The 12,350-nt window shown below is 46.0% G+C and overlaps 1 protein-coding gene across 1 annotated transcript in view; it reads right to left on the bottom strand.

Annotated features, from left to right (window-relative positions):
* Positions 1–808: 808 nt before the first annotated feature.
* Positions 809–12,350, bottom strand: part of si:ch211-244b2.4 (uncharacterized protein LOC541512 homolog) — a 49,626-nt gene continuing 38,084 nt past the window's right edge. Inside the window, exons 7-10 of the mRNA XM_038781153.1 lie at positions 8,293–8,380; positions 6,793–6,895; positions 4,863–4,983; positions 809–2,198 (exon numbers count right to left, since the gene is read on the bottom strand). Of these exons, the coding sequence (XP_038637081.1) occupies positions 2,119–2,198; positions 4,863–4,983; positions 6,793–6,895; positions 8,293–8,380 (392 nt within the window). The 3' untranslated portion in view covers positions 809–2,118. The remainder of the gene's footprint in view (positions 2,199–4,862; positions 4,984–6,792; positions 6,896–8,292; positions 8,381–12,350) is intronic.

The following is a 12,350-nucleotide window of genomic DNA, read 5'->3' as shown; positions in this document are numbered from 1 at the left end:
GAACAGTTAGTTGAATAAATGCTCTGGAAAAATTCTTCTCCGATCTCCTCAGCTCCAGTCCCGGAGAGTTTAAACAGTAATATACGATTTCAACTTTGGTGAAACATCCACTTGAGCACACAAGCCAAGCTTTTTGAGTTACTGATTCAGGTTACTGAGTAGGAGCAACTCCTGAGGAAATTCATGGCACAAATCTTTTTTTCAAGGTATTTTTCTGCCATCATAGGTGCAATTGGATAAATGACCTGCTAATTTGTTGTCATCCAAGATAAGAAATTGCTAGCAGCAACCCAATGCTGGGCTGCATGGCCTTTGTTGTTAACCTGTGACATTACAAACGTATCAGTGAAGTAAACATTAAATTTGGCAGATCGACCTAATAGGATTGCCAGATTTATATTAGGGGTGGGAATTCTGAGGAATTTCTAAATTGCAATTTGACAGTATCTTGCAAGTACCTCAACCCCCTCAGGAAGTGGGTCAGCAACTAGGGATCATAGGTTTAAAATCATTGCCAAAAACCTAGATGGTAAAGAGGAAGAAATGTTTTTACACAGTATTAAGATTTGGAAGGCACTACTTGCAATAATAGTGAAGCAGATTCCAGAAGAATCCCCAAAAGGCAATAGGACATGTACTTGACTAGGACTAATTTGCAGGGCTATGGAGAAAAAGCTGGAGCATGGGTCTAAATGGAATAGCTCTTTCAATGGGCTGACACGGGCATGTTTGGCCGAATGGCCTGGTTTTGTGCTGTAATGTTCTATGATGCTGTGTATTACAGAGTCAGGGATACACGAAGAGCAACACCATTTCATTTCAAGTTTATTCAGATACAAAACGCCACATCTGATATTAATTCATGCAAAAGATAAATTACTTCAATTGCCCCCAGTTCCCGATGCAACAAATTGACTTGAGGTAAATATTTCCAACATTGCACAAAAAGATGAGAACCAATTTCAATATAAAAGCCAAAGGTTACATCCCTTGGTGCTAATGAATATTTCTTTGGATGACCATTTACTCCACAGCCTTCTTAGGGTAATAGCATTGGGGTAGAATAGGGTTGTGGTGTTGTAACTAGGCTAATACATCAAAGGTCTAGATTAGCACCCTAGCTCTAATCTCCCCCACGGCAGTTTGAGAAGCTGAATTTAGTTTTAAAAAAACGTCCAGAAATTAATAGACTAGTATCAGTAAAGAGAAATGACCAGGAAGCTGTGAGGTTATTGTAAAAACACAGCTGGTTCATCAATGTGCTTTAGGGAAGGAACACTGCTGGCTTGGCTGATATTTAATTCACAGAGGTTCCAGGGTAATCATGGAGAGGGGTCCAGCAATTTAATCACTGCCTGAGGCAGCAGCTAATTTACTATCACCCGTTTGTTTTTTTAACCCGTCAATGAATGTTAATCTAAGTCTCCTCTGCATGCAACTGTTTCCTTTACAATGGTCTGGTGCATAGACAAGAACTGGCAGTACAAGGAAATACTGGGACAAATGGCCAAACGTTTGGTCAAAAAGGTAAGTTTTAAAGCATGTACTAAACGGAAGATAAAGCAGGAACTGTACTTCGAGGACTCTTTATATAGGTTTTTAATGCCAGTAAAGTACTTCCCAGAAGTGTCGTTACTGTTTTAATGTGGGAAATGTGGCAGTAAATCCGTACGCAAAAAAAGTGTTTCTTTTTCAAACACATGTTGGTCGCAGGGTAAACAGTAGGCAGAAAACCAGAGAGAACTTCCCTGCTTTTGTCTGAAATAGTGCCATGGTATCTTGTATATCCACCTGGGACGGCAGGGGAGGCCTCCGTTTAATATTTAATCCCAAAAATTCTTAGCCAGATTTTTCATATATCTAATTTTTAAAAAAAAGCTTTTTATTGCACGGCTCAAGGAAGGCAGTGGTACAAATTTGGCAGTTTAAAGATTTTAAAATAATATACAAATTTATCAAATATATGGCTATTGTCAGTTAGCATAGATACTATGGGAATCAGTAGAGGATCTAATAGTTGCTCAAAGCTTCGTCATCAATTCTTGTCGCAAAGCAATTTCCATTTCTCTGTCCATGGGTTGATTGGCAGCAGAAGGATCATCAGACAGAGTTACCTGGTTATGGTGTAGCTTCCGGAAACAGAGCAAGCCGCTGAACACTGCGTGTTGCACCAGTGTATAGATTAGTCTGCATCATGGCTGAAAGATTGAAATGGAAACATGAAGGCATTCAAACTCCGTCATAAACTTTAAAATTCAAACTGGAGTGAACATTTGTGCCACACAGGTAGTAGGCAATGACCATCTGCATCAAGGGAGAATCAAACAATCGCTCCTCGACATTCGATGATATTACCATGGCTGATTCAAAGGCATTAGCCATTGCTGTATCCTTCACTATCAACAGCCATTGACCAGAAACTGCACTGGACTAGCCATATAAATACCAAGGCTACAAGAGAAGATCAAAGGCTAGGAATCCTGCAACGAGTAATTCACCTCCTGACTCCCCAAAACCTGTCCACCATCGACAAGGTACAAGTTTGGAGTGTAATAGAAAGCTGATCTTTTGGAATGTTCGGTGATTAAATGGGCCGATTCAGAGGTCATGCATCTTTGCACATTTGAGGACTTTGAAAGTGGATGTTGCGTTTCTACGAGAGATTCATTTGAAGTTAGTAGATCAGATGAGGCTGAGGAAGGGCTCAGTGGGGCAGGCTTTCCACTCTGGGTTAGGCATGAAAAAGAGGGAGTAGCAGTGTTGATGAATAAGAAGGTGACCTTTATGGTGTGAAATATAGAGGCGGACCTTGGGGGCAGGTTTATGATGGTAAGCGGGAGTCTGGAGGGGGTCCCGGTAGCGCTGAAGAACATAAATGCCCCAAATTGGGATGATGTAGAATTCATGAAGCAGGTTTTGGCAAATGTTCCGGACTTCGACACACCGGCTGACTATGGCGGCAAGGTGGGGGATGACTTCAATATAGTGTTGGATCTTAGGCTTGATCGGTTGTGTCCCAGGTCTTTGAAGGTGTCGGTGATGGTGAAGGAGTTGCAGGGGGTTTATGTGATGGATGGGTAAGGTGGACACCTGGCAGTTTGAGAGGCCGAGGGAAAATGAATTTTTGTTCTATTCGCATGTCCACCGGATGTATTCCCAGATTGATTTTTTTTGTACTTGACAAGGCGATGTTAGCGGGGGTGGTTGAGTCGGAACATTCGTCGATTATGATGTCTGACCACATGCAGCACTGGGTGGGCTTGTGGGTGGAAAGGGGGGGCTCCCAGTGGCCGCAGTGGAGAATGGATGTGGGGTTGTTGGCAGATAGGAAGATCTGTGAAAAGGTAGGGGTGGCCATCTGGATTATGTGGCGCATATCAAGACGGGTGAGGTCCCCATCTCCATGTTATGGGAGGCACTGAGGTGGTGATTAGAGGTGAGTTTAATTTTGATTCAGGAGCACAAAGGAGAGGTTGGAGAGGTTACAGAGGCAGAGCTTGGTGGAGGCCACCCAAGTGGTGGACCGGAAATACTCAACACTGGAGGAGGCATTGTTAAAGGAGAGTCTCCAAATGGAGTTTGGGCTTATGTCCACAGGGAAGGCGGTGGGGCAATTGTGCAGGGCCAGTAGGTTGATGTACGAGTACAGGGGACAAGCCAACAGGATGCTGGCACATCAGCTGAGGAGGCAGGCAGCAGTGAGGGAGATTGGATGGATGAGGGATAGTGGGGGTGCAGTGGTCACGGAGTCGGTGGGTGAATTGGGGTATTTGAGGCTTTTTTTTTAACGGACGCTGCACAGATCGGAGCCTCTGGTGGGGTTGAGGGGGTGAGACGGTTCTTGGATGGGCTGCAGTTCCCGAGCGGATGATGCAGGGGTTGGGAGCGCTGATGGGGCTGAGGGAGATAATGCTTTGTGTGGGATCTATGCAGTCAGGGAAGTCCTGGGGCCTGGGTGGGTTCCAGGCAAAGTTTTATAAAAAATTTGGTTCAGAATTGGGGCCCCTATTAATCAAGATGTACAACGAGTCTTTGGAGAGGGGGGAGCTCGCCCACAAGCTGTTTCAGGCTGCTATCTCGCTTCTTTTAAAATAGGATAAGGGCCCGGAACAGTGTGGGTTGTACCGTCCAATTTTGTTGTTGAACGTGGATGTGAAAATATTGTTGATGGTGCTGGTGATGCGTATAGAAGATTGTGTGCCAGGGATGATAGGTAAGGACCAGATCGGGTTTGTGAAGGGGTGGCAATTGTCGGCTAATATCTGGAGGTTATTGAATTTGATCATGGAGCCTCCTGGGGGCCAGGTACTAGTGTGGATGGGCGCAGAGAAAGCATTTGACTGGGTTGAATGGGCATATTTGTTTGAGGTGTTGGGACAGTTTGTGTTAGGGTATGGATTCGTAGATTGGGTGAGGCTGCTGTATAAGGCCCCTACAGCGCCTCTCCGGATGAATAACTTTGGATTACAGTGGGGAATGAGATGGGGTGCCCGCTCTCCCTGTTGCTTTTTGCTCTAGCTATTGCACTCAGGGTCTCTGAGGGTGGAGTGTATTGTGAGAGGGTGGGGGGGGGGGGGGCTGTGGAGCACCGAGTCTCTCTCTACAATCTCCTGTTCTACATTTCAAACCCGCTGTTCCTTCATTATCGCTAGGTCAAGTTCCTGGAATTCACTCCCAACAGCACCGTAAATGAACCTACACCTCAGGGGCTGCAGCTGTTCAAGAAGGCAGCTCACCTCCTGAAGGGTCACTAGGGATGGGCAATAAATGCTGGTCTAGCCAGTGATGCCCACTTCCCAAAAATGAATAAAAACATAGAGGTTACATCATGGAAACATCTTTAGTAGAAGCATTTGGCTCACCCTGGAAATCCAATTTGAACTGGTCATTATTCACATAGAAGGTCATATAGCCCGATGTGCTCCGCAAGTATTCAGATTCAATGTCCTCACTGGTCACCGAGCATTCTGTGCCTGTTCCGCTCTGTGATATATAAGCGAAAGTCAGAAAAACTGGAACATTTAAAATTCTTTGGATGCCACAACCTTTAAGTTGCTAACATTGTGCAAGATAAACCCACCTCACTTTACCCGGTCTGCTTCAGACTGGTTAGCTGATCAGTTCATCCCAGTTCCAGGAAAGCTCAAACTATCCACCCAAGTCTGGCCAGATGCTCAAATGTATGTTTGGGGAGAGTACTGGCTACCTCCTATATGAATGGTCGGTTAGTTGTTGGATATTATTGGTGGATTAATGTTCCTCAGCTAGATTTACAGTTCTGAGAAACAGCTATCTTTTGTCAACCACCAAACATAGTGGACTAATTCTCGACGCACAGGTGGTTACACCATCAGTCACATTCATCAAGAAAATGTGGGCAGATTGTGCTCGTATTGCTTGAGATGTTGCAGGGTGTGTGAAGGGTGGAAGTGGCTGGCGAGGACTGAGCTCCAGCTTGTGGGTGTGTAGACTATTGGATATATTCCTAGCCCTTGGTTGAACTTGTACATCACAAGCTTTGCCTGGCATGTCATGTCTGAATGGTGCCAAATCTATATAGAGCAGTTAGGACATCTGTAGAGCAAGGTCGTTGCAGTCTTCTGTCATGTGAGAGTACCTTTAAGAAATGGGTGTTTATTAAATAGCTGTAGTGGATATACCTTTAAGAAATGGGTGTTTATCAGATAGCTGCAGTGATGTCAGAGTGTGGGTGGAGCTGGGCCGTCTGTTGTTTTTACTTTTCGGTTTGAGCTGGCAGCTACACAGAACATACAGTGCAGAAGGAGGCCATTTGGCCCATCGAGTCTGCACCGACCCACATTAAGACCTCACTTCCACCTTATCCCCATAACCTAATAACCCCTCCTAACCTTTTTGGTCACTAAGGGCAATTTATCATGGCCAATCCATCTAACCTGCACGTCTTTCGACTGTGGGAGGAAACCGCAGCACCCAGAGGAAACCCACGCAGACATGGGGAGAACGTGCAGACTCTGCACAGTCAGTGACCCAGCGGGGAATCGAAACTGGGACCCTGGCGCTGTGAAGCTACAGTGCTATCCACTTGTGCTACCGTGCTGCCCAAAGTGTGTGTTTGGTTTCATTTTCAGAGTTGGAGCTGCGTCCAGCCAAACAAGGTGTAATTTTGATCTCTCTGCATGAAAAGAATGTATTCAGGTCACTTGCTAATTTAAAAAGTGATAACTGCTCTCAGTAGAGAATTTAAATCTGCTGTCTTTGTTAAAGAGGGCATTTGTCTTATGAATGTTGCTAGGAAAGATTAAGAGTTACTTATAGAGTACTGTATTCTTTTTTGGGGGGAACATTTGAGTTGAAAGTTGCTAAGATGTTTACTGTGTGTTTATAAAATGTTAACTGGATTTATAGAATAAATATTGTTTTGCTTTAAAAGTACTTTAGATCTCTGTTGCATCACACCTATAAAGTGGGCCCTTGTGCTCCCCATAACACAATCTATTAAACACTGTGGGTCAGGTGAACTCCATGATACACTTTGGAGTTCCCTAAACCCTGGCCCGTAATACCTCACTGTGGATGGATTCTTGTTAGACAGGAGGTTCTTGAGGGTAGATGGGAATGTGGAATACAAAACACAAACTGATCAGCCATGATCTTAGTGAAGATCTGCGGAGCAGGCTCAAGGGGGCGAATGACCTACTTCAGCTCTTAAATTCGTATGTTCATGTGAGCGAGTTTATTCACTGGTGCTTCAGCTCTTATTAATCATAATTTTCATAAAACACAAACTTTGATCACATAATGGTTCCTTACCCGTATTTTGTAGTCGTACCAGTTGCCATTGTTTCCTGAAAACTGCCACCTGTATTGCTGATGCTGCCCATAGAGGTTTAAATGACTCATTGGATCTGAAAGACTAAGCATAGCACACCATAAAAAAACACCGATTTTAGAATCACTGCCTGGGATAAACATCATGAAAATTACCAACAGACCCCACTTTCAACTAATGAAGATTGACTCAACATTGGCACATAGGTCTGTAGAAGACTGCAAAGGTCAGCAGGAGTGGCATCTTGGCTGGACTTGCTAAATCAAGATGAAGACTTTGAATACATCATAATGCAGAGAGGGAAAGGAAACTAATGGAGATCAGTGAGTACAAGTTGAGCAGGATTTCAGAAGGTCTATGGATTTCTGGACTTTATAAATAGAGGCAGCAAATACAAAACCAAGCAAGTTTTGCTAAACATTTAGAAAATAAATACTGGTTAGGCCCCCGATGGATTATTGTGTTCAAATCTGTGCACTTGAGCGAGGATGTCAAGGTAGTTAAGAGGATGCCAGGAGATTTATTGGAATGGTATCAAGGATGAGGCATGTCAGTTATCCGCCATGAATGGAGGAACTGGCAGTGTGTTTCTTCAAACAGGGCAGGTTAAATGGAGATTTAATACAGCTGCTCAAAATCATGAGCAGGGAGGAATAAGGAGAAATTGTTTCCAGGGGCAAAAGTAACCAGAGGACAGAAATTTAAGGTGATTGGCAGAAGAACCATAGATGACGTGAGGAAACCTTTTTCTTTTTACTCAGCCAGTTGTGGTGATCTGTAATGAACTGCATGAAATTGGAGTGAATGCAGATTCAATAGGGATTTTCCATAGAAGCAGAGAATGGTTACAGCACAGAGGGAGGCCATTTGGCCCCTCATCCCAATGCTTCGTCTCTAAAGGAGCAATTTACTACTTTCCCGCTCCCAGTGATCCTGCACAGTCTTCCTGTTCAGGCAATTGTCCAATTTTCTCTTGGAATGCCATGATTGAAGCTGCCTCCACCACATTCCACATCCTAACCACTTGCTGCGTGAAAACGGTTTTCCTCCTCTCACCATTGTTTCTTTTGTCATTTACCTTACTCTGTGCACCTCCCCCCCCCTCCCATTTCCAATCCTTCCATCAGTAGGAATAGTTTCCTCCTGTCTACTCCGTCCAGACCCCTCATGACTCTGGACGCCTCCAGCAAACTCAAGAAAAACAGTCCTAACTTCTCAAATCTATGTAACTGAAGTTCCTCAACCTTGGAATCCTGATAAATATTTATCCCTTAATCAACCTCAATAGGACAGACTATATGGTCATCATCATATTGTTCTTTGTGGGACTTTGCTGTGAGCAGATTGTTTGCCACATTTCCTAATTACAACAGTGAATACACAACACAACTATTTGATTGGCTTTAGTGTACTTTGGGAAGTCACAGTATTGAAATTCAAGCCTTTCCTTTCATTATTCAGTGTTGTCTCATGGTGCTAACCTGCATCTGGCCTTCATTTTGCCTTGAAACTTTGGTCTGCGTTTGAGGCGTTTTTTTGACCCAGTCACTGTGTTGATCTGCATCATTCCTAGAAAGAGACCAGGAAATTGTTTCTCAGGAATCCAGAGGAGAGAGCTGATTAAATATGCCCAGTATATAGGTACAAAAAGCAATCAAATAAGTTATGGAAAGCTGAGTTTTATCTCAAGAGGGCTGAAAGACGAAATGAAATTAGGGTTTTTACCTACAGAGCCCTGGTCAGCCCACATCTGGAGTAACCGCACCACACCTCAGGAAGCAGTTATTAGAGGGTGTGCAGCATAGCTTCATCAGGACGATACCAGAGGCGGGATTCTCTCAGCCCACGCCGGGCCAGACTCGAATAGCGTGACGCCGCCCTGACGCTGGTCTGCGGATTCTCCGGAGAGCAGAGAATCAATTGGTGCCGGCGCGGTGAGCACCCCCGATTCTCCGCCCGGGATGGGCCGAGTGGCCGCACAAAAAATCCGAGTCCCGCCGGCACCGTCCACGTGTGGTCTTACCTGGCGGGACCTCGCTGAGCATCCATCTGGGGGCGGCCAGGTGGGGAGGGGGGTCCAACCCCGGGGGGGACCTCCGCTGTGGCCTGGGGGAGTACCGATCGGCGGGCTGGCCTCTCCGGCTGGGGGCCTCTCTTGCTCTGCGCCGGTCCTTGTAGCCCTACGCCATGTTGCGTCGGGGCCGGCGTGGAAAAGGGAGCCACTGCGCATGCGCAGACCCGCGGCGCCCATTTCACACCGGCATCGGCAGCTGGAGCGGCATGGCTCACTCCAGTGCCATGCTGGCCCCCTGTAGGGGTCAGAATTGCTGCTCCTGAGGGCATGCTGACGCCGTCGTGAAACGCGACGGCGTTATCGACGGCGTCAACACTTTTTTTTAAATATAATTTTTATTGGAATTTTTTACAGAAAATATAAAACATAACGACAAACAATAAAATGCAACAAAATAACCCATAATAACCGTACCACCCCCAGACCGTATCGACGCATGTATCCCATCCCCCACCCCCCCAACCCCAATGAACAACAAAAGAACTTCAAAATAAATTTAAATTAAATAAACAAATATAGTCATCGTCCGCCCCCCCCCCCACCTTTTCCCTCCCCCTGCCCCCCCTCTCCCCCCCACCCCGGGTTGCTGCTGCTACTGTCCCCGTACCCTATCGTTGAGCCAGAAAGTCGAGAAAAGGTTGCCACCGCCTAAAGAACCCTTGTACCGACCCTCTCAGGGCGAATTTGACCTTCTCTAGCGTAATGAAACCCGCCATGTCATTGATCCAGGTCTCCACGCTTGGGGGCCTCGCATCCTTCCATTGTAGCAAGATCCTTCGCCGGGCTACTAGGGACGCAAAGGCCAGCACACCGGCCTCTTTCGCCTCCTGCACTCCCGGCTCCACCCCAACCCCAAAAATCGCGAGTCCCCATCCTGGCTTGACCCTGGATCCCACCACCCTCGACACTGTCCTCGCCACCCCCTTCCAGAACTCCTCCAGCGCCGGGCATGCCCAGAACATATGGGCATGGTTCGCTGGACTCCCCGAGCACCTGACACACCTGTCTTCACCCCCAAAGAACCTACTCATCCTTGTCCCAGTCATGTGGGCCCGGTGCAGCACCTTGAATTGGATGAGGCTAAGCCGCGCACACGAGGAGGAAGAATTAACCCTCTCCAGGGCATCAGCCCATGTCCCGTCTTCGATCTGTTCCCCCAGTTCCCCCTCCCACTTAGCTTTCAGCTCCTCTACTGACGCCTCCTCCGCCTCCTGCATAACCTTGTAGATATCAGATATCTTCCCCTCTCCGACCCAGACCCCCGAAAGCACCCTGTCGCTCACCCCCCTCGCGGGAAGCGAAGGGAATCCCTCCACCTGCCGCCTAGCAAATGCCTTTACCTGCAGATACCTGAACATGTTCCCCGGGGGGACGGCGTCAACACTTAGCCTCAGGATCAGAGAAGCCCGCCCCAGAGCTTAGAGGGCTAAATTATGGGGGCAGGTTTCTTAAACCTGGCTTATATACTCTTAAGTATGGAAGAATGAGGGGTGTTTAAAGTGTCCGAAATGTTTGTGAAGTAGATTCAGATGAACTGTTTCCTGTGGAGGGCAATCCAGAATTCAGAACAAGAGAGTGTATCTGAAAATTAAGGCTTGGTTATTCAGGAAGTTATTTTTTTTTTACACAAAGGATAGCAGAAATCTGGAACTTTCACTCCCAGGAAAGATTCTGATGCTGGATGAAAATTGGACATTTTAAAATTAAATATATTTTTATTGGGTTATGATGACAAGGGAGGTAAATGGGGTTAATGCACAGATCATGAAATAATTGAACAGTGGACCAGTTTAGACAGGTTGAATGGACCCAAGTTCCTGGGCGGGATCCTCCGTCCCTCCGCATCCGCAACCCCGCTGGCAGTGGGATTCTCTATCCCGGAATCCCGCCAGTGGGATTTCCCCATTGAGGGCACCGCCATGCTGTCAGCGAAATGGAGGATCCCGCTGATGAGAATCCAGCCCCCTATCTTTCAAAAGCCCAATACAAACAACAAGAAGAGTTTTTATTAATGTTATTTAAGGTAATTGTGAAAATAACCAGAAGACACTTTTAATGCTGCAGTTATTATGACCTGAAATTCATTGGCTGAAATAGCAATTGCACAAGTTCCAATCGTAACTCTCAAAGGAAAATGGGGAAATTGACTCCAAAAATAAAAATAAAACTGCAGGGCTCTGGGGAATGATTGGATGAGTGGGACTAATTGGGTAGATCGTAAAGGGTCATCACAGGCATGGCGGGCCAAATAGCCTCCATCTGCACGATAGGGTAGAATTTCACGCTTGGCAGTCCAATTGGCGGGTGGAACCAGCAGCGGCTGCAAATCCCAATCCTATCTGACTCCAATAAATACTCCCAATATTAATACTCATACTTAAGTGAGCATTTGATAAGGTTCCCCATGGTAGGCTTATGCAGAAAGTAAGGAGACATGGGACAGTGGGGAATTTGGCCAGTTGGATAACGAACTGGCTAACCGATAGAAGTCAGAGAGTGGTGGTGGATGGCAAGTATACAGCCTGGAGCCCAGTTACCAGTGGCATACCGCAGGGATCAGTTCTGGGTCCTCTGCTGTTTGTGATTTTCATTAATGACTTGGATGAGGGAGTTGAAGGGTGGGTCAGTAAATTTGCAGATGATACGAAGATTGGTGGAGTTGTGGATAGCGAGGAGGGCTGTTGTTGGTTGCAAAGAGACATAGATAGGATGCAGAGCTGGGCTGAGAAGTGGCAGATGGAGTTTAACCCTGACAAGTGTGAGGTTGTCCATTTTGGAAGGACAAATATGAATGCGGAATACAGGATTAACGGTAGGGTTCTTGGCAATGTGGAGGAGCAGAGAGATCTTGGGGTCTATGTTCATAGATCTTTGAAAGTTGCCACTCAAGTGGATAGAGTTGTGAAGAAGGCCTATTGTGTGATAGCGTTCATTAGCAGAGGGATTAAATTTAAGAGCCGTGAGATGATGATGCAGCTGTACAAAACCTTGGTAAGGCCAATTTGGAGTACTGTGTGCAGTTCTGGTCGCTTCTTTTAGGAAGGATGTGGAAGCTTTGGAAAAGGTGCAAAGGAGATTTACCAGGATGTTGCCTGGAATGGAGAGTAGGTCTTACGAGGAAAGGTTGAGGGTGCTCGGCCTTTTCTCATTAGAACGGAGAAGGATGAAGAGCGACTTGATAGAGGTTTATAAGATGATCAGGGGAATAGATAGAGTAGACAGTCAGAGACATTTTCCCTGGGTGGAACAAACCTTTACAAGGGGACATAAATTTAAGGTGAATGGTGGAAGAAAAAGGGGGGATGTCAGAGGTAGGTTCTTTATCCAGAGAGTAATGGGGGCATGGAATGCACTGCTTGTGGAAGTAGTTGAGTCGGAAACATTAGGGACCTTCAAGCGGCTATTGGATAGGTACATGGTTTATGGTAGAATGATGGGGTGTAGATTAATTTGTTCTTAATCTAG

This window comes from Scyliorhinus canicula, chromosome 20 (assembly GCF_902713615.1).
Source record: "Scyliorhinus canicula chromosome 20, sScyCan1.1, whole genome shotgun sequence".
NCBI classification, from domain to species: domain Eukaryota; kingdom Metazoa; phylum Chordata; class Chondrichthyes; order Carcharhiniformes; family Scyliorhinidae; genus Scyliorhinus; species Scyliorhinus canicula.
This window is presented reverse-complemented; position numbering and strand designations above follow the sequence as displayed.